Source organism: Solea senegalensis, linkage group LG6, assembly GCF_019176455.1.
Source record: "Solea senegalensis isolate Sse05_10M linkage group LG6, IFAPA_SoseM_1, whole genome shotgun sequence".
Lineage (NCBI taxonomy): Eukaryota > Metazoa > Chordata > Actinopteri > Pleuronectiformes > Soleidae > Solea > Solea senegalensis.
Genome location: NC_058026.1, coordinates 11,380,015 through 11,403,491, shown reverse-complemented (window position 1 = coordinate 11,403,491; position 23,477 = coordinate 11,380,015). Strand labels below are relative to the sequence as shown.

At 39.4% G+C, this 23,477-nt stretch overlaps 1 protein-coding gene across 1 annotated transcript in view; it reads left to right on the top strand.

The window, feature by feature from the left end:
• LOC122771064 (ubiquitin carboxyl-terminal hydrolase 43-like) overlaps nt 1–22,648 on the top strand; it is an 80,006-nt gene extending 57,358 nt beyond the window's left edge. The window contains exons 9-15 of the mRNA XM_044028364.1: nt 2,765–2,842; nt 3,392–3,521; nt 6,044–6,163; nt 8,374–8,623; nt 12,625–12,783; nt 17,459–17,620; nt 18,087–22,648. Of these exons, the coding sequence (XP_043884299.1) occupies nt 2,765–2,842; nt 3,392–3,521; nt 6,044–6,163; nt 8,374–8,623; nt 12,625–12,783; nt 17,459–17,620; nt 18,087–19,216 (2,029 nt within the window). The 3' untranslated portion in view covers nt 19,217–22,648. The remainder of the gene's footprint in view (nt 1–2,764; nt 2,843–3,391; nt 3,522–6,043; nt 6,164–8,373; nt 8,624–12,624; nt 12,784–17,458; nt 17,621–18,086) is intronic.
• Nucleotides 22,649–23,477: the final 829 nt, after the last annotated feature.

Below are 23,477 nucleotides of genomic sequence, written 5' to 3'. Positions count from 1 at the left end.
TCAAGGTTCTTTGAAGTCCACATGTTTTATTTGTAGGATAAAAGCAACCACATGAAATAAAGAAAGCCTCGTTATATCATACCACTCTAAAAATCTAGAAACTGTGAATCGGTACAAAATCACTTTGACTTGTACCCCACCAGATACCATCCAGTGACACAATGTCAAATAATGTCTCCAAGATTCATCAGTCTCATGAATTTGACAAATGGAAGAATTTTTATGTCCTGTTTTTTGTTTGTTTGTTTTCAGGCCATGTTATTGAAGGCGTCTCATCCTCTCGTCATAAATAGAGTGATTCAAACAAAGTGTGTCCAATGAAAACTCAACCTACACAAACCAAAACACCGTCGTATTTTTTATTTCAAACATATATATTGAATAATTAAACAGTGTTATTATATTTGTATAAAATGCTATTTAACAAAGGCGACTGAACCTGGTCTGAAGATTTTTTGCACAGTATAAGCCGTGCTTCAGAGTTTGACGGGTTTACGAGCACAAATCTTACATAGTGTTACTTTAGATTTGTGTTCATTTTTGTAATTTACTGCTCTGCCGTACAGTTACATATCATGTTTGTACTTATGTAATGTTGGTCCACAGTGCTCATACAGTAGTGTCGTCACTCTGAGACCCTTAAAGTGTTTAACTGAGCAGCTGCTATATTCTGGCAGGTGTCTGACCAATTAAGACAATTTTGATGTCATAGAAACGGCTTTGTAGAGCATATACCATTCACCGAGAGTTACTGAAACATATAAACAAGTTTTATATAAATTAAACACTACATTGAAACATTTAATATTTTATGGTTTTTACACATATATATATATATATATATATATGTATATATATGTACTCTGGGACTTGGTTTAATGTAAACATGATTGATAAACTCTTTAAAAATGTATTAATATATGAGAAACTGGCTGTTTCATTGTCACTTTCCTTATTATTCATTGTACGTGTCACACACACACCAGTTCCTCAGAAGTTAGATTCTGCCTCATTAGGACCAGGTTTTTGGTCTCCATGACGACGACTGATCCCGAAATGGTCACTCAAGATTTAGAAAGAAGCAGAGCCTAACAACTTTTATTATTTTACTTTTAATTGAGTTTGTTGTAGAGGTTGTATTGACTTGAACATCACTGGGGAGAGAATCTAACATTTTTCCTGGGGTAATTATTTTTACAGTGATTGGTGAAAGGAAGATAAGAGAGAGAGAGAAGTCTAATGTATCTACTGATTAATTTAATTGTCAGATTTGATTATATGCTGCTTATATAATCCGTCTTGTTGGTGTGAGTGTGAGGGTGGATGGTTGTTTGTCTCTTTGTGTCCCTGTGATGGACTGGCAATCTGTTCAAGGTGTGACCGCTGACGTCCAGTGGTAATACATTCGCAATGAAACATATTTGTTTTGTTGCTGCCATCACTAGAGCTGCGTCTAATGATTAGTTTGGTCGTCGACTAATCAGCCATGATTATTTTGTAGTGAGTAGTCATAAACCCATAAAAGAAAAAGCTATTTGTGTGATTTTACTACACTCATTAGCAAACGTCTTGGTTGAATACTCAACCCAATCAGTGGTTATTTTACAGAACAATGTCTCACAATGTGGAACTCATCAGAGACATCTCAGCCACAGTGGAATATGTTTCTAATATTAAATTGAATACATGTGGAGAAAAGGAGGTGTTCTTTCATTATTTTAGTTCAAAGATCTAAGTCAAGGAGCACAGAGGAGACTTTTATTGCTTTTAACTGGTGTAAAAATTCGGGGTTACCAACACACATGAACCAAACCTTTGGCTCGTATTTATTTACAGAGAAATTAGCCTCACACTGTATGTACACTGCTCTGCTACCACTGCTGTGTGCTGGTATAAGTGCTTGTTAGTGTGACATAACTTCAGCATTATCTTTAGTGTTAGCTGAGCTGATGGCAAATAATGTGCAAGGATGTTTTTCACCAATATGTTTGGCAGATTTTCTTTTTCCTCCACATCCATTTGGTAAAAATAAAATGGATGGTTTGGTTCTCCAATCTGCATTTTTTATTTTGTCTAATAAAAGTAATGTATAAACAAAATATTGAATACATGAACAAACTTAAACAAAGTTTTGGATTAAAAAAAATAAAGTTTCTAAGAACAACAACATCAAGTCAATTATTATCAGCCTGATCGATGAATTGCCTCTAATTACCATCCCCCCTCCCTCTGCTCTAAATCATCTCATGAACACTTCTTTTGTTTTGTTTGACCAGACTCGGTCAGACTATTGATTTATTTTTACACATATTTTAAGCATTTCACTCAACCTTTTTGAGGTAGTCAGGTCTGTGGGACCCTTTTTCAATGTTTTCTAAAAAGACAAATTATGCTATTTATTGTTTTTCAACCTCACACATGCTATGTTTTTAGGCTTTCTATTTTTACTGTTTTTATTATTGTACTTTATAAATAAACACCGAGTTACTACAATTATGAATTATGGTTCATCGCCAGAAATGTAACATTTTACCTTTAAGTATGTTTTTGCGCTTTATTTATACATTTTTATATAAAGATTTAAAGTAAGCCTTGCATTACAGAGGCTGCTATCAGCATGTGTGACGGCCACTATAGTTCCCTGACCCTAAGTCCTCTGGATGTTATAATCTGCAGTCTCACATTTAGATTAAGATGTCACCAATTCTTTTAAAACGTGTATGTACAGTAAATGTATTGTAATCTTGCTTTTCATCCGTTGTAGAGCATTGAAGTTCTGTGGCACTGGTGGACCTCTGCACGTAAAGATTGTCATTGAGTGGGACCACAAGACTAAAGAATGGTAGGCACTGTACACAAACTACCCCAACCCTACACCCACCAACCAAATCTTGGCCCTCAAACCCAAACAGACGTACGAAGGATAAGTGAAGCATGTTCTCACACACACACACAAACAGAAAGGTTTGTGCAGCTATTTCACAGACTTCCATTCCCTCCCCTGAATATAACGAGTCCATTCCGAACCCTAACCTGAACTTAACTACAATTCTAATGTAAGCCCTAAATCTAACCAGTTCCTCAGAACTCAGGTTCTGCCTCATTAGGACCAGGTTTTGCTCTTCATGAGGACTGCTGGTCTTGATTAGTCAGTGTCAGTGTTTATACCAGAAAAGGTGCTTAGAACATAAGACATACACACACACACACACACACCTACACACACATATGCCCACAGTTAATTAAGATTTTTCAGATGAGCCTCATGACCTCGACTAAGTTTAAATTGAAACATTTTCTCAATTTTTCAACTCACACTGACCTAATGTTAAATATGCTGTAAATAATTCTGCAAGTGAAAAACTAAAGTGTGTGTGTGTGTGTGCTGCAGTCTGTTTGGCAGCATCCAGGAGGAGGTGGTGAAGGATGCAGAAAGTGTGAGGAACCAGCAGCAGCAACACCTACAGCAGCACAGCTGTACTTTAGACGAGTGCTTTCAGCTGTATACCAAAGAAGAACAGGTGAGTCTGAAGGCCACACAGCATTCACAGAGAGCCCATCCATCCATCCATCCATCCATCCATTCACCATCGACCTTCTACCTCTTTATCCTCCACACAATTGTCTCAGGTGGCACTGTGCCAATCTCAGCTGTCATAGGGCGATAGGCGGGGTCACACCCTGGACAGATCACCAGTCCATCACAGGGCCACATAGAGACAAAATCCATTCACTTTCAAACTCACAGATATTTTATAGTGTCCAATTTACCTAATCCCCACATTGATTTTGGATTTGAATTTTGAATTTAAAAATTGACTGGCTTCAAAGAAAAAATTCAAAGAAAAAGTTGACTGGCTGCAGAAAGTCTTTGAGTCACTGTGACATATAATCTGTTTGAGGATGTGGAGGAGATAAAACAGACTTAATCTCATCAGAGCCGTGTAGGATCCTCCTCACCTCATGCTTGAAGCTAAAGGCTGGAGGTGACATAGCACACTGACACCTGCAACCACATTATCAAGTCACGTTGTATCATGGGTAAAGTATCAGATTTTGACAAGAAGAAAAAAAAAAGTGGAAGGCAGGAAAGCTGCCTCTACACACGCTGTAAACGTAAACTGACTTTCTGTTTACTTTATCAAAGGCGATCAAATAAATTGCAGTGTTTTTTTTCACAGACTTTGTGATTTTCAGACTTCACCCTCAAACTGAAATCAACACTTTATAACTTGCCATTCTTAAGCTTGGTTTATACTCGCCACAGTTCATCTGCTCCAAGGCTGTACATGCCAGAAATGATGTCAAGTTCATAAAGAGGTGTTTTTATCATGAAGTTAACAAAACAACATAAGGAAGAATATATGAGGTGTATCAAACTGTTTGAGACACAGACTTGCCAAATCTATCATTTAATGAAGCTGTGAATGAAGAAAAAGTGATTCCCAGTGTATCTATTCCAGTGTAACCACTTTATGCATTGGCATTATCTTGTTTATTTCCTGTTTGTCCAGACAGTTTCTCAGTATGCCACGAATCCTTCTATTTATATTTTAAATGCTTTTTGTAAATAATACAGTCAATACATCACTTAATAAATTCTTTCATGAATATTAGATTTCATGAAAGGCAATTTAAAACGTAATCCCAAGAATATAGATTTTACATCAAGCATTTTAAGTCGGGCATGCCAAGGAATAATACCCTATACCTGGACTATTCAATTACAAACTCAGTTGAGCCACATTTTCAAACCAAGAAATGTAGCTGGCTCAGACATTTCCTGCAGCCGGTAAGCAGTAGGTGAGGACAAATTTGTCCTCAAAGTGCATGAAATCAAAAAGTTGCACAATGTTAGCATTTGTTTCTCTTTGAAATAAGGTAAACATATGTCTCATATGAACCACAAACATCTCAAAGTGCCTTTAACAGAATACAAAAGAACTATCAATGCTATCAAATATATCAGACTACTGTAGCAATGTATGAAGGTATTTTTGAGGGACAGTGAAAAGTGTCTCTCTAGTTTTTTCTCAGTGTTTCTTGTGGAACCTCAGGCTGGGCCACTATGAAGTTGGTTATGGGTCGCATGTGGGGCCGTATTTGCCATTATAGACTGGCCCTATACCATTGCTATTTTCCCATATTATCAATTGGATTTTCTGAGTCATTCCGCTTCTCCTTTTAACCTATTTTGGGGCCATGTGCTGATTAACAATGCAATAAATCCAGAAGATAGGTTGCTAGTCAACAGATGTAGAATGTGATGTAATTTTCTATTGTTGTAGTCAGCCCACGGTGTCCACCTCAAGCTGCAATGTTCCGTTCAGAGATGCCACAGTTTAAAAAACTTGAATAACTTGAATTGAATAACTGCATAGGCAGATGAAGAAAAGGTGCCCAAGGTGCTGCTGCCTGTAAACATAGCAGCAATATATATTGCTGGTCTATTAACCGCTATTATCTTGTATACACTACACTGCATCAAAGCAAATTCTGCGTTATCTGATCTATATTCAGCAAGTACAAGTATTTTGTCAAATGTCATAGAGGTGTCAGTCATACATGGATGGCCCTTCACGTCAGTTTCCTTTTCGCAGTGAAAGACCTTTAGAAGCACAAGGCAATTTCAAAAGCAAATACCCCTGACCTCTGCTTTTTGAAATAACTAATCTAGTTAATGTTATGTCGATTTCACAGAATGAAATCCATTAGTGTGTAATAAAGATTAGTTAAAGGCTTTATCAGGGCTTGTTCTTGTTCTTCTCCTCATGCGTGGGTTTTCTCTGTATACTCCAGCTTCCTGCCACAATTCAAAGATAAGCAGGTTAGATTAACTGGCAATTCAGTAGCTGTGAATGTAAATTTGAATGACTGTCTCAATGGCTGAGATAGCTACCAGCTTGAATCTTGAATCTTGAATCTTCTCTCAAATACACTGGGTGGATGGGTGAACTGATTTACACCTGCTTCCCTACAGAGGCAATTCTTCTTCGTCAGTAAACACAACACCTTGTAATCATTGAACTCACTGACTTTGCAGCTTGCCCCAGATGATGCCTGGAAGTGTCCTCACTGTAAGCAGCTTCAGCAGGGTATGGTGAAGATGAGCCTGTGGACTCTCCCTGACATACTGATCCTCCATCTGAAGCGTTTCCGACAGGTAGGAAAGCTGTATTACACCTGTGTCACCTTCTTCTCTGCACCAATAGTTTTCCATTATAAATGGATCAAATACTGTGGCACAGTACCCAACTGGGTCTGTGGTTCTTTTTTTATTATTTTTATTATTATTATTTTCTTTTTTTAAATGAGAACCAACAATTCACTTGACAACAGGCACCATCCCTGACCTCTTTCCGTCACTCAAGGTGGTTGATCTTTAGAACAGGTTAACAACATCCAGCAATACCATATGCACAGTCCACAGCACCATAATGTCTTCTGACAACGTCAGCCAGTGCAATTATGACATAAGAAAAAAATGAATTATTGTGTTAGTCCAAACTAGTAGCCTCTCAGCACTCCCCTCACTGCAGGTGCTCATTCTGGCCCCATATGTCAAAACACAGCCATCACATTCAGGTGCTGACTTGCAAACTTACAGACTATTGTGTCAGCAACCTCTTCTGTTTTACACAGAGCGCACAATACAGTTTCTATATCATCTATATCTAACTATACAATCTATGTTGTTATTTTGTTATTTTTTGAGATTCCCACGTGTGTGAATCATGCTTTTCATATATATAGATATAGATATATATCTATATATATGTTTGTGTATATATATATATATATATATATATATATATATATATATATATATATATATATATATATATATATATATATATATATTTATTTTTTTTTTTTATTATTTTTTTTTTCACATGATTACATAAAACTGACACCTCTCCTAGTAGTTGTAGTATTTAGCATTTTAATGTCTAGGCTGAATACGAATATACAGAGCCCCAAACATGACATGACAAAAATGATTCATGGCCATGAAATAGGTATAATATCCATCCATCCATCTTCTACCGCTTTATTCTACACATAGTGGGGGTCGTGGGGGGCACTGTGCCAATCTCAGGGACACTCATAGAGACAAACAACCATTCACTCTCACATTCCACCTACAGTCAATTTTAATGTCCAATTCACCTAATCCCCATATCACATGTTTTGGACTGTAGGAGGAAACCGGAGAACCCAGAGAATACCCACGCACACACGAGTAAAGTGAGCAAGCTTCGGGATGGACAAAGATATTCTCAATAACCTGGAACTGCAAGTGTCTTGCCAAGGTAGTTATCCCAGACAGGATTTGTATCCCCAACTCGCTGAATGCATGCGATACAAATCCTGTCTGGCATAATTACCTTGGCACGACACTTGCAATGCCAGGCTTTTGAGAATATCTTTGTAACTCATTCCCAACCTAAAAGCAAGCTCTATCACACGATCTCTGTCCATCCCGAAGCTTCAGCCCTCTTCTCTCACTTCACTTGTGCAGCTCTCCCACCGGTAGTTCATGAGAATGTTATTAATATTATGCGTGCGCATGTTTTAACTATTCCGTGGCCACAAATTCATGTATGAATACATGAAAAACATCGATGTTATATTTTTAGACTAGTTTTTAGCAGTTGTAATAGCTGTATCACTTAAAGGGCAGATCTCTCTCTCTCTCTCTCTCTCTCTCTCTCTCTCTCTCTCTCTCCCCCTCTCTCCCTCTCCATCTGAGTAAACAAAAATCATGTGACATTTCCTCTCAAAGATCAATCCATCCACTTTCTACCGCTTTATCTTCCACATGAGGGTCGCAGTGGGCACTGTTCCAATCTCAGCTGACACAGGGTGATACCCTGTCAGCAATGCATCAGAAAATAAAATCATGAACATATTGGTACACGTGTGAGACCCAGCGGACATGCATTCAGTGTGAACCAGGCCTTACTCCATACTGATAAGACACTGGATCTCCAGGAGTGAAAAATGAAATTTAATTTAATTTAAACACTAAATTGCACTGAAGTAAAGTTTCTCCCATCAGTGGATTCAAACCTTTTTCATGTCTGGTAACTATGACATGTCGTAGAGGGACAGAAAGTCACAGGGGCATGGACATGGATAATGGTCCATAACTGCAGGGACAAAAAATGTCCTTTCTAAAGAGCAGTTCAAAACACTGGCATGAGACACAGGTGTATGGAGCCTGTGTCAGGGTCTGCAGACAAAAAGCCAAACGTCTGTAAACCTAATAAATCCACACGTCCACATTTCCAAACGGTGACTGGTAATATGTCATATCTGCACACATGCAGCATGTAGCTTTGATATATGAATAAAACATTGTTGACACAGGTGGGTGAGCGGAGGAACAAGCTGTCAACTCTGGTGCGTTTTCCCCTCACTGGGTTGGATATGGCCCCCCACATGGTGAAGCGGACTCAGAGCATGAGGAACCTGAACCTGGGAGCCTGGGCACCTTCCTGGAAGCAGCCTTCAGGACAGCGCCACCAACCTGTCGACATGACCCTCCCACTCGACTATCAGTACGACCTTTATGCTGTGTGTAACCACCATGGAGGAATGCATGGAGGACATTATACCGGTATGGAACCATTTATTTTGTGTTGTTTACTGTATATCATGTTATTTAATACATTATATTTTACTGACCTTTACAAATATGAATATCTGTTTAGCTCCTACTTACTGTTTACCTTTGACCATAGATTGACCACTGTCGATCAGATCTTTTGTCCCCCAAAATCTAAATACAGCACTTTTATTTTTCTTCATTCAAATAAAATTTAGTTTCAACTCCCTTTTATTTAATTTGACACCAGACAGAGGTAGACTTTAAACATGATAACTTCTGGTTCCACTCTCACTGTCTTTATAGACGTGGACTGCATTAAAGAGAAAATATTTAAAAATAAATAGGAAAATGTGTGATCCATCAGCCCTATCCTGTCAATATGCAGAATCTCATCGGTATTTACAGTGACAGATGAAACTCTGAGATGTTCAGATGTTATTAAAATCTGATTAATGAAGATCACCACCGCTATTTCGTTTTCTTTTGCTTACTGCACTACTTTCAGCCTTAAAGTGGAATAAGGATCAATGCTCCAGTTTTGTTTTGTTTTTCCTCATTATCCAAATGCAGCACACTTTCTTTCCTCTATATCTCATTCAGTGACGTCAAGGCAAAATTGGTGTTAACGGCAAGTATGCTGAGAACGCTCCCACTTGTACATTATACTATATAATATATAAATGTATTAATTCATGTCGAAACGACCATTAACTTAGCCAACATGTGCAGGGATTTTCAGACCCCACTGCACTCATCCTGACATACTGTTCCTTATGGTGTACGAAAATGGATGGTTTTACTGTCGTTATACTGTAGTGGGTTTACATTTTGTTTAGAATTCGAAATTAAAGTTATGGAGAAGTTGTAACACAAAAGATCCCTTTCTGCCCACTGCCTATTTATCTTACTAATGAGTTGCTTCCACCTAAATTGCTAAAAGGAGCCCTGTTGTAAAGTGTAAGCAAATCATCATTGTTAATGTGTTGCTACATATATATGTATATATATGTATGTATATATATATATATACATATATATACATATATATATATACATATATATACATATATATGTATATATATGTATGTAATATATATATACATATAATTGCAACAACAAGGAGCCTTTTGTCCCACCAAATGTCTCACCAAATGAAAAGCTAAATATTGTACCATTCTGCATATGCAAGGTACATGAGGAGCCACTCGCCTGGTAATTATGCAGAAGGCTCCTTTAAGCAGGCTGAAAATGTCAGCATAAGCCCTAATGTATGACTTGTTAATATAATAAGGTAAATGAAACGTTGTTAAGTTAAGCTAACAGCTGTGAAATACTGGTGACTTATTAAAAATGTCTGATGAAGCTGACAAACATGAACGTAGCTGACAGAAAAGTCAAAAGTATGCAAATGTCAGGTGCGGCGCTGAGGCGTCACAGTAAACAACTCTACACTATCACTATTTGCCAAGTAGTAAATGATTGTTAGCTTTTTTCGGGGTTAATGTTTGATGTGTAACATCTTACTATCATCACGATTGCCATTGTGTATTTTTTGTTTTCCAATTATAGTGTTGATGAGATGGTTTTCGAGCACCAGCTCATTCTGCGACACAGAGCGTTGTGAAATTGATGTCAACAACTTCATTAATAACTAATTATAAAGCACTGATAAACGACACTAATAGCACTCCTTCTTTCTCATGAATTGCCATCAGGGAACGACTCCACCGGTTGCACAAAGGAAAACCTCCTCTTGATTTGACTCGTAACCTTTTCGGGCAGCTACACACCAAACCAATCAAAGATTAGTTGATTATTATTATTATTATCATTAATAAAAAAAAAGTAATTATATTGTTTTATATTATATATTAGTTTGTATACCCGTACATCAGTCATTCATACTTTTTTAATCTCCCAGCAACCATTCACACGAGCACCTTTTTTTTTCTTAACTGCAAAACAACTTTCCGAGTTTGTCTTTGTCTTTGAGCCTCTCTCTGTTTTCTTATATTTTGTTTTCTTCTGCATCATTCATGGTTGTTGGCTCAGTGGACAGGTGCTTTTGGTAACAAGGTCATGAGGGAGTACAGTGGCCATCACATCAGCAGCGAAGCAGAAGTCTTAGATATATTTGTCTCAGTTGTTCTTAACTTTATGATTTTATTTGTCCTCAACTTTGGCTGTTATATGATGATTGATACATGATCAGAACAGCTGTTCAAACTGTTGTTTTTTTATCATAATCACTCTTGTTTTTGGTCATGACACGTTGCCTTGTGTTTTCTTTATTTGAGATCCAGGTGCGTATTTACGTTATGTACATTTTACATGGCCGCAATCAGGGGAAAGGCACAGTGACTGCGTCACAGGAACACTGTGTGCAGCTTATAACTGCATGAGATTTGAACTTTAGAAATTCATAAAAATAGTCGTGCTGATATTTCCACTGTATATTCTGAGCTCGGCTGGTACTGGCACATTTCGTTTCAGCTGATCGTGCTGTTGTCAGACTTTGTCAAGAGTGGAACTTTAAAGCTCCCGTTCTGATTCGTCTTGAATATTTTCTTGAATGCTTACGGGGCAGAGGTGTTTTTTTTAGCAAATGAACCCAATTTCCCAAAATAAAAGTCTTTTGATTTGTTTTGTCCCAAGTACTAACTCGGAACCCGGAGTTAGTACTTCGGAGACATCACTTCTACAGAAAATTTGATGTAAAACCACTTCCCCGTCTTAATTATTTTGGATTTCATTTTCCCCCACAACAATCTGGCGACTGCCAGAAATTATCCTGCAACCCCAACAGTGTTCGGGGACCTGAGGTTGAGAATCACTACCAAAAAATATGAAGTACAATCCAACAGATGCCTGTGTGCACATGTGCACATAATGTGCAAGTATTTTTATTCATACTCTTTAAAGTATTAAACTTTAGTTTAATACTGTGGCACTGACACTGAAAGCTTACAGCAGTTTGCTAGGATATTCTCTGAGATGAGTCTGGAGATTGATCAGCGTGCAATTGTCGAGTCCAGCCTCTGAGCATGAGGAAAAATCCTCTGTGGTCTGAAGAGAGAGACCAGAGAGATTAATTGAGCTGTTGGAGTAGGACTCTGAGCACAATGCTGGTTGAAATCCAGACACCCCATGTCACCTAGCTAATAGTTTCTGTACAGCGAGGGGGCACTTCTCAGTAGCAACGACTGGGAGACTCTCCAGAACTGAGGAAAGGAGGATTCAGCCATATTACCTCCACAAAAACATGTAGAAACTGAATATTGGAATGGGTTACACTTCAAAATGAAGCTTCATCTGCCTGTACTTATTTCCTGTGTAGTCTACGATTGCATCCCCTTAGCTTTTTGAGAGTCATCATAGCCAGAGTACTGTGTAGGTGTTGTCAGGTGACTATTTTAGGATGAGAAACTTTGCAAACAGCTGAGGCAAGACTATGGCAGTGATTGCATGGGCATGGTTGTTGAGGACATGCAACAAGACAGCAGATGTACCAACCATTACAACATGCTTGCAAGGTTGCATCATGTCCTTGGGTCTTTCATGACATTAAAGTGAGAGCCGTATATGCTGTTACATAGACACATAGACAACTCTCTGGCTTCCTTATAATTGGAATGGTACAGCATGATAGTCTTGTGCTATGTAACTGTCAGTAGAAATATGTGGAACAACACCATCTACATTTATATAGGTTCCCGAAAAGTCTTGTTTTCTTTCTGGTATTCAGCTCCTGGGATGATGGTTTGATTTACAGCACAAAGGAAATGGGTTTTTCCATCTCCAAAACAGGAAATAGAAGAGCGTGCGTTTACTAAAGGGCACTGAAGGTTAATGTAGGATTCTCTCTATGTAATATTGTCTCTTCTGGCAATATATATTCAGGGATGATAGTAATAATAATAATCATAATAATTGGGACCTTTAACTTCAATGACTTGATTTCGTTTGAGAATGTTTATGTCTGTTTTTGTTTGTCATCTTTTTTTATGCAGCTTACTGCAGAAATTCAGTGGATGGCCAGTGGTACAGTTACGACGACAGCAGTGTTGACCTGGTGCCAGAGGAGGAAGTATGTACCAGAGGAGCCTACATCCTTTTTTACCAGAGACGCAACATCATTCCTCCATGGTCGGCCAGTAGTTCCATCAGAGGTATGCTGCCACACGAAGAGCCATAAAATGCCATAAATACCACAGGAATGTTTGAATTGTGTGAAGCGTCAAGGAGTAACTCAGGGAGCAGCATAGAATTGGGGTCACCCAAAAGATGCCCTCACATAACCAGACCTTTCTCTCCACCATCCCTTCTAAAAATGTCAGGGGAACTTATTTGGATGGAAACGTTCCATATGAGGAGATGAGCTGAGATGTGTCATTAAAAAGGCTAATGCCCCGCAAAGAAAATACCAATGGGCTGTCACTTAAAAAAAAAATAATTTAAAAAATAAGTCACATTTGAGCACATTTATAATGACCCCAATGTTCTGTTCACACATGATGCAAATTTCACGTCATGCTGAGCCATTTGTGCTACCGGATCATTTTTGTCATTTTGTCATTTTGTTCTATCTCAGCTGCTGAGTGTCAGTCCATCTGTCACTGTGAGTGTCATTATCGGTTGCTGTCTATGGTTTAGTTTATTGTATTGACCCAAAATAAACAACAAAGGTGTGTAGAAATGAATGTTATTATGTTGCTGTGATTAAAATAAAATAATAAAAAAAGAAATACCTATACCTATCCTGAGCAAAACATTACAAGTGCTCAATCCATATTCAAAATAACTTAATCAAGAGACATAAACTATGCTGCTTGCATTCAATGTAGACATGATATAGTTAACTTCAACAGGTGGTATTTGTTTTTCACTGCTAGTGCGTGTTCAGCTTTCCTGAAGCTCCATCTTCTCTTGTGTGCTCACTATGTGCCTACTCTATTTTCCAGTCCACTGCCTGCTGCCATGTGTGACCTGGAAGTGTCTGTGTGTGTGTGTGTGTTTGCTGCTGTAGGACACTCTGCCACACTGGGCTTAGATGGCAGAACTACAAATCTAGTGATGAAATGATGAAGATTGTGTTACATGTTTTTCATTTTGGCAGATATGAGTTGTTAATGGCACTTATTGCAGCACATACTATTCATCCATAACAACACGTAATACATTTCCAGGCGTAATATTTAGTCTTTTATTTTCCCATTTCACACAGTGCGCTTCATGTGCAGAAAATACCAAGTCCAGATTTGCCCTGAATTGTCCTTGTGCACGACTTGATTCATTGACCCACTATTTGCTCAGTCTCCTTCCTCCTTTCCTTTATATATTCTTGTCCCTGAGCCCTTTCCACGTCCTCTGACAAATGTTCTCTTAACACACAAACACACTCACCCGTTAGAAACTGGATTGCTGCACTCGCTACTAAGCTATGTAGCCTCAGGCGAAAGCACTACAATTAACAAATCCAGAATTACAGAAATGACCAGGTAGCCTGACTTTCAGCCATATTTTCTTCATTTTTATAATAACAATAATAATAGTACACTAATAATACAATACAATAATATAATAATACAAGGATTGCAGCTCAAAGTGCTTCACAATAAAACGGAAACTAAACTAAAATTTAAAAAGAAAAGAGATGCAAATACAGCAATAACACAGGGTGGAATGAAAAGAAAAAGTCTAAAGTCAAGAAGTACTCTTTGCTCGGTCTCTGTAGGAAACTGCATAATTGAGTGCTTTATTCAGCTTACACCACATGTCTCTCTTGCAAAGCAGTGGCTTACTGTCTACAGTGCTGTCTCACGTAGGCCTCATCTCCATGGGGCTGTCACTGCTGCAGCTGTCTTTATTAAAGTCACTCGGTTGGTGCAGGTCCTCCCACAGGTTACAAGCATGCTCTGCTGGATCCTCAACTGTACCTCTCCAAATGGTCAAGGCATTTCACACAGGGTCTTTAGGACTTTACAATTTCACACTACATGAAAAGTGACAGTCCCGGGTACATTTGTAGCTCCTTGAAGCGCAGGAGGTTTGAAAACATTACAAGGTAGGAAGTAGACGTGGATGAGAATGTGGATGGTGAGTCAGGACTGACACACAAAGACATATGTCAGACTATCTACTGAAGGACTAAACAAACCCAAGGCCGCTCCTGCTACAGTTTACTTTGTCAACAATGGGCACTTCAGAATTATTTGACAAATGATTTTAAAATATCCACCATTCTTTGCTTTACAGCTTGAGGCCATTATTTGTGTTTGTGTCTTGTTTGTAACACCTTTATCTCATTTGTTTAAAATCCTCTGCACGTCGGGATTGTCATCACTAAATAAAGTTGTCTCTGTAGCCCACACACAACCAGTAATATCATTCTTACTAAATGGATTCATTCAACGACCTACCTGTTGCCAACTTGCCAACCCATGGAATTAGATTTTTGAAAACAACACTTGAAGAAGCAAATAAAATATCGATTCAATAATTCAAAAATATTGTATTTTATTTTTTTGAAAATACACCTGTTCTTTGCACTCCCGTATTTGTTCTTTGCGCCAGGTTTTTTTTGTTTGCAATTCTGTCCATGGGCGGGCTTTAGAAAGCTGAAAAAATGAGTGTATATTCCAACAATAAAATGCAATATTTAAGAATGATAATCAAATCGATATTTTAGTTGCTTCTTAAAAAGTGTTGTTTGAAAATATCGACACAAATCTAATTCCACACCAGGTTCATTATGATAATGTTTCATTCTGCCTCACACGGTGTGCGTTCAGAGTGGTGCATTTACACCGGCCCCAGCCTCTCGCCAGTTATACTACGTGATTGTCTCTACCTGATACTAGGCACTGCTTTATTTATGAGATGTTCTACTGTGTGAGGGGTTGACTAATCCTCCCCCCTTTAAATCTCTAGAGAGACGAGAGATTATCCGTTTCTACAAATGCACCACCGATGACCTACGTCCATCACTCGCACTACTGCAGGGCGCTCGGATGACTGTGTCTCTGTGTACCGATCATGCAGTGAGGAAGAGAGAGCCTGAGTCAGGCAGGTCATATGGTTTAAGTAAAATAGAGGCGGTGGGTTGGGTACAGAGTTAGTGAGGAGGAGGAACTCATTGTAGCACTGTACAGTTCACACAATGAGCAAGCACTAGGCATCAGTGGAGAGGAAAATTTTTTTTAACAGAACCAGTGCGGCCATCTGCCTCGACCAGTTGGGGTAACAGGAAAAACGGGGGACAGAGGAGAAGAAGGGGGAGAGGAAGGACAAGATAGAGGTGATATAGAGACAGAAGAGAGAGACCAGGAGCAGAAATACAACTATTATATCAAGTGTAGACCACAGTTATGGCATGTTTATAGTGCTACAATGTCATTTATATATAAGCAGCAGCAGACATTGTTTGATAAAAATGTTTAAAAAGATAATAATATACTACTGAGGTTATCTCGGAACTGGTATAGCAGTTGCGTTTGTGTGCAAATGAAACAAAGACATTTTTCCTTGCTACTGCTCTGAGGATAACATCCCAGTGTGGATACTGGAAATGTCAGAATGCCTCTTATCATTAAAGTATCGTCAGCCTTTATCAACGTGATAAAGGAACTATAGCTCCTTTCCTCTACAGAGCAATAATCCAAATGCCTGACAACCATATTATAGTGAAATGTATGTGGATACACTGCCACACACTGCTGTCAGGTATTTCTTAAAGTTTTCTGTGTGTTTTTGCTGAATTTTCCCTGGTGATGGTTTTAACACACACTGGAGCGAATATTGACTGTTTGTTCCTCTGTGTTATGAATGATGTGTTTACCTGCAGCAGCTCTCTGTTGATGCTTGTAACCATCTTGACCTTATTAGACCCTCTTTAAAATGCATGCGATTCAACTCTATGGCGAGCAGCATGTGGAGTCGACTGAAGTTTATTCTGCACCAGTCAGTCAGTCAGTCAGTCAGTCAGTCCTGGGGAAAAACAACCACCAACAAACACCGACTCACTGTGGAGCAGCTGCAGATCAGCAGTGCCTTTTCAAAGCAAATGTTAGCGGGTTTAATCCCTGGGTCTAGGCTACGTGTTGTCATGTCCTTAAGTGAGACTCATATGAATGAATGTGAATGATATGTGATAAAACTCCAGTGTGAGTAACGTAAAAGAGATGCGAGGCGCTTGTTTCGTTTCCCATCTTTCTTTGCCAACAGCTCTTTTGTTTTACCTCCAAAATAACAAATGTCTCATTGAAGAAATAAAAACAGCAGATGTGTTAAATGGGACATTATCTTTTTGTTTAGTTTTAGCTTTGTTGAATGTCTGTGTGGACCAAATTGGGTAGTTATCTAGATTTTGAAGAACCTGAATAACAATTTTATTCTTTTCTCCCCAATTATGTTGTTGCTGCTGTGTGGGTAGGGACAATATTATGCCCATTCTTTGTGGTTCTATTAACATGCACCACTAAGGTCATCTGGATTTGAATAATAGCATAGCAGTTGTGTTATGCGGTAATAAAAGTGAAACATCAACTTTGATGTTGTACCTAGACGTAATCCCTTAATCTAACTTGACAGAAGTAAATCTGCACCATGTGTACATTTATGTCTGATACATTTTGCACTCATTTCAGAACATGTACAGAAAACGTTGAATGTTTCACATGTTTCTGTTAAATTCTATTTACCGCTTCAGCTATCTGGTAATAGAAGTAGAGGAGCTGTCTGGTTGTGTGCTCGTGGGTGAGAATAATTGATGCCATCAGAGCTCCCCGTTTGTGATTTGACACGTCTCTTGTGTTTTTATGTGTGTATTCTCTGTGTGTCTCACAGGCTCTACCAGTTCATCAGTGTCAGACCACTGGCTCATCAGGCTCACAGTGGACAGTAAGCGAGGCAGTCTGGTGTCTCGATCCTCCATCACCTGCCCATCTTCCATTCCCGACTCTCCAGAATCTCCCGTCTTCCTTGATGATTGTTTGACAGAGGAAAAGGGTGAGGGAGCGCGTCCAGGTTTTGCCCCAGTTCCTTTTCTATGGTTTATTTTAAAAGGTCCAGAGTGTAAGAATTAGTGACAGCTCATGGTGAGACTATAATAAACTCCTCCTTTCCCCAAGTGCTTCAGGGAAATAAGGTGGCCTTTGTTTACCAGAAAGGATGTTGTTCTTAATTTGCATAGTAAACTTTTGCTTCAAGTCACAAAACACACACTCTTTCAGGCCTTTGTAGAAACATAGTGGCACAAGATGGTGGCCTCAGTGAAGGTCCTTGTCTAAAACACATGTCAAATCCTATTCTAAATCTAAAGGATTTTATCTTAAAATGTCTGTTCCTTTGGAGAAACACATTTAATGGCAGTATTTTCCATTTCTACTCTCCTAAATGTGATGCACTGAATCTCTAAGATTAAGTCTGTGTCTCATGGTCTTGTGTTTAAACTGTTTCAATACCTATTTTCCAGGGGGTTTCGAGAGCAGGCACTTTGTCAGGGGTCTGCAGGGACGAAGCGTGAGCATGAGAGCCCCTAGCAAGACCAAAGATGCGCTGAGCAAAGTCCTTCCTTTGCGCTGGTCGTTTGGTTCCAAGGACAGACGCAAACCTGACCCAGTGCCCAAACCAGTGCAGGATCCAGCCCCAGTGGAGCTAGTGCAATACTTGGAATCTGGCCGCCGGCCTCGGTGCACAAAGGACCCAATAGTAACACTGATGAGTGAACCCCGCAGCACAAAGGAAGCTGCTGAAGGCAATGCTGCAGGCACTGCCCAGTCTGTTAAAGCAAGAGATGAGCTGCTGACAGAGTCTCCACAGGTCCCAGAAGGACAGAGGAGACCATCAGACAAGACATCCAGTCTGAGACGCGGCAGGGGAGGCCAGAAAAGAGATGAGGGCACCTCCAATATCAGCAACAGCTCTAGCAGTAACACCCTCACCAGGAGGAAGGATGCCAAAAAGCAGAGCTCTTCTTATGCTTCCCAGGATACTGATACAAAAAGAAGTTTGAGTGCTGGAGTTCAGCCCAGTTACAGTACCCCAAGTCTTAATGATGGGACTCTGAGGAGACAAAGGGGAGACAGGCCTGACAGGGAACATCCCACTGCAAATGAAGCAAACCCTAAAACCAAGAGAGGAGACGTGCCGAAGAGCCATGAGGGATTGCTCTCTTTCTTAAAAGGTAACTTTCTGAAAAAGGACAGGGACTCGAGGAAGTCCAGGGACGGTGAGTCGGGAAGAGGAGGAGATGAGGACGGAGGCAGAAGGACATCGTCAAGGCTATCACTGTCAAACGGAGCAGCGGGTGGCAGAACTGGCGTGGAAGGAGGAATATATACTGGCCATCTTGGTTACGAGCTGGCGAACGGGAAGGTTGGACGCTCGGCAGCCGACATCAAACGCTCACAAAGTTCCTCCAATATTCCGACCAAGGCGGAGCCGAGTATGCACAGGACGGCGTCTCTGCATCGCAACGGCGTGGCGGCGTCAGCGGCGCGCAGCCTGACGGCGGACAAGCCATCGTACGGCACGCTGCAGAGGACTCGATACAGCACAACTTCGCTGGGACGCAAAAGGACAGTCCCCGAGTCGAGCTTCTGACACAGAGATCTTTAACACTAAGCCTTTTCTGATATATACATATAGGGAATAACATCCTGTCTCCAAGATCAAAAGCAATAGTGCTAAATTCACAGTGAAATGCCTTTTGCTGCCAGAAAATGAACTGGCTCCACTGATTTGCACCTTTAGCTGGAACACAGAGAGCAGAATAAAACGATGTGGCTCGACTGTCAAACGTCAGACAAAGTCCATCGCTGTTTATTGTTTTTCCTTTTTTTTAAAATCACTTAAAACAAGTGCCTGATAAAATCTAATATGCAGTTAGACCAATGAGTTTCTATCTCTTTTAGCACTGGAAGCACAAAAGCCCTTAAACATAAACACACACGTACACGCAACTGCACATACAAACAAGAGATTTTTCTTATCAATTTATTTGAAATTCCTTTCATTTTGCTTGTAACAAGGACACGCTAAGTTAATCTATAAAAGAAATGTCATGTGGCCACTTGTTTGGAGCTGTGAGGCTGCTGTTCCTGATTAACATCAGTTATTTCTAATTGATCTCCTGTTTAATATGTGTGTAGAGTACAGAATGGGTTTGAATCCATGTGACTCATACTGCAGTAAGTGATTATCACAGGGGGAAAATTAAACATCTCAAGTGGAGTAACTCTGCATGCAGCAGTGGTCTTCTATAGCCTAACTCACCTCACCGCAGCAGAGGCAAACAAGGAAAAGTTCATACGTCTTTCATAATATTAAGAATTCAACAGAAGCATAATATCAGTGGAATATCCACCCTGAGATTATGAAATTCATTTCATTTCGGTTTTATCTTGTGTTTGGTGAAACAACTTTTTCCTGTACTTTACAGAACTGTCTGCTAAGGAAATGCATTTGGCCGTGGGTTAAATGGAAGAGGTGACCATTATTAGCGCAGCGAGGGAGTGTTGAGCTTTCCCCTGAACTCGAAATGCATTTCCATAATATTATTCCACGTTGTTCTTGTTGGATTTGTCGCTGATTACTTGGGGCTGCACTCCTTTGAGTGAGCACATTATAAAAGTAGTCACGTTTAACAAAACAGGTTTTCTCCTTTAATCGTTCCCAGAGTGAACAACCAAAGCTATGAGAGGTTTAAAATGCCTAAATGAAGGCAAAGCACAATAGTTCACAATCGATATGTTTTCCTATTTACTGTGTAATTACCGTGAAGTGTGTCAAGAAGCGACGGAAATGCACAGGACAGCGTCAGTGTCACGGCAGTCTGCTCGCTCACAGGAAGCTGTTGAGTGTTGTCAATGTTTGCTCATTGTTTGCCGGCGCTGGATGACTCTGGAATATCGCTCACCTCTAAACAACTTTAATTAAAGCAGCTGTTTGAATATACCATTTCTTTTTTTAATTCAGGCACTTTTAAATCTCACACACACAAACTTAGCAGGTCCTCTGTGAATCCGGTGTTATGAAGGTTGTGCTGTGCACGTTGTGTCTTTTTCCGCAGCTTAAAGTGTTATATCGAACATTAATGGTGTTTATATTTTTGGATGCTATGCTATGCTATGCTATGCTCTGCTATGCTATGCTATGCTATGGGGACAGAAACAAACCTGTTTCTCGATTGTTTAATTTTTGCTGTGCAGCTTCGTGTCATCGCGCTTCATAATCAAAGCGGTTACTTGTAAGAAAAATGCTGAGCCGAATGACACGACTTCACTCGTCGCGCTCATTTGCAGCTTCAGCGAGAATCGTAGGTCGAGGTGAGGCACTTCCATCAAGGCCACTTACGTAACTGGTGGAGGACGGCCGAGAAGGTAATTTAATTTCCCCTGTCATGACTCCATTAATGGAAATGGGTGATACCCTCGTCACAGGTCTGCATCACATTCTGATTGTTCCTCAGCAGGATAACAGGCCAGCTGTTATCGACTGTTGTAGCCATAATTGAATGCCGTGTATGACAGAGACATCCCATCATTCCCACTTAGACGGAACACATGTATGACCCTAGGTTTGATCAGGGAAACGTGAGGGAATGTTATGTATCCAGTAGCTAATCATTTGCAAATGGATTAACAAAGTGTTTCCTCTCTCTTATTATCAGTCTCAAGCAGGAAACATTGATTCTCATCATGGGAAAAATTCAACACAAACGTATTAGCTACGGCAAAATATGTCGGCGTGCTCTCACTCGCCGGAGTAGCAACTAGAATTAAGTTGCACTTGAAATGCATACGCATGTCTTTTCTAAGGGGTTTGTGGAGTTCATCATGAAGGGCAGTTTTCTATAAAACAGTGCGTTTCTCACGATTTAGTTATGAACACTGAAATCGTCTATATTTTCTTTCATTTTTTTATGTCACGGAAACAAACTGCTGCTTTCCTTTTTCAAAATAAACAATGACACTGTACCGCACCACAATTCCAAGTCTGTGAAACAAAACAAGTGAATTGTTTTGGGGGCTATTTGTCTGTTTCAAGGTATTTTGGATAGGGGGCTAATTTCCTTCCCTAGACTTCATTGCGATTTTTCTTCATCCTCTTTTGCTGCCATTTAATCGTGTTCTTTTTTTAAACTGGCTGAGTCAAGAACACTCAAACAGATCGCCCAATAAATATCTTCCAGTAACACCCACAGACCCAGACAGTTGAGTCTGGGCCTTAAGTGAGACCTTGTGTCACTGCAGAGGAACGTTGTTATTATTAGTTTATACATTAAGCCAGTGTTTTTTCCCCTCGTCATATTTAATAATCCTGCTGCAAGCTGTTGTTATAGCTTTGGTCTATACTGTGCACTGCTGCAGTTTATAGAAAAAGATATATATATATATAGAGAGAGAGAGAGAGAGAGTGAAAGAGAGAACTTAGACAAACTTTGCACAAATACACACCATATTTACTTAAACAACACTTGCATTATCCAGTCATTTTAAGCCTAAGCAATAATAGTTGAGTGTGTTGCTTACTGTTGTTGGTCTTTGCACACTTTTCTTTAACTCTGCTGTCAAAAGAATCACAGAGAAAACAACTACAACACACCTAATTCTCTGTTTTTAAATGACAAGAGTGAAAGGAAAGCTCGGCTATTTTTGAGAAGACGAGGAGGGGGAACTAAAGATGCTCGTACACAATTTATTATAAATGCTAGTCAATTCTGACTGTTTTCCTTCAATTCACACGTGTTTGGTTTCGTTCTGTAGATGATAATATATCTGAGAGATCAATTATAATAGGACACAAAGTTTAAATTGGGACACAAAGTCTGTATTGCATTATACATGTAAAGGTTTGTTTGTTTTCTTTCCATGGCTTAATCTACAGAATGTTTACTATGTTTTTGTGAAATGTAAGTTGGAGATGTTTTATATGCAATTTTTCTACATTTTATATATATAAAAAAAAGTTCTATGTTTGTGTTTGTGCATAAACAAATGAGTGAATAAATGAGGTTATTGGCATTGACGCTGACCTGTGGTGTGTCCTGATATAAGGAAAAGCATTGAGGTGTTTAACTACCGTTTCATTTCTGCATGAGATTATTTTTTCAATATGACAAAGAAAATCGGTGCTATTTGTAATGATGGCCCAGGTACTGTGTGTTTGTGTCTGCATACTTGATTTTTATTTTTTTATTTTTATGCATTGTTGAAGACATTCTTTGTTTCTCTTTGTCACAAAAGCCAAAATTCCTTATTTTCTCTTTTTCACAGTTCACACAAAAAAAAGTAATGAGCCACTTTTTTCCATGCACGACATTTGGTGGATGTGCGAATATTTTAGCGGGTACTTTTGTCCCCACACAGATTTTCCTGCTATACTTTGGCTGAATGATCTGATCAGAAGAGCCAGCTCATCTGGGCACGGGGACTCAACTGTCCACCTGTATCTGAAGGACAGGGACACCTTTGATGATCATTCTGGCCAGAGAAAACAGATGGCTGGAAAGATTAGTGAAATAAGCCATCTCTGCTTATCTGGGAAAAAACATCACAAAACGCAGGAGTTGGACAGAGATTCTTATTCCTGGTCCTCGGCACCCACTGCCCTGCATGTTTAGATGTTTTCCTGCTCCCAGGGATTTGATTTAACGTGACTTCAGAAAATGACAGTCTGATTACGCCACCAATTACGCTTCAGTTCTAAATATCAAACATGTTTAATACTTAACTACTGAAATCAGGAAGACTCTGATGGCCGAAAATGTGCTTTTGTTCATTTTTCCAGATTAACTTTCAATATCTGGCAGTTATTTACAATTCACTGCATGTTAAAATAGTGTATTAATAATTTAAAATGA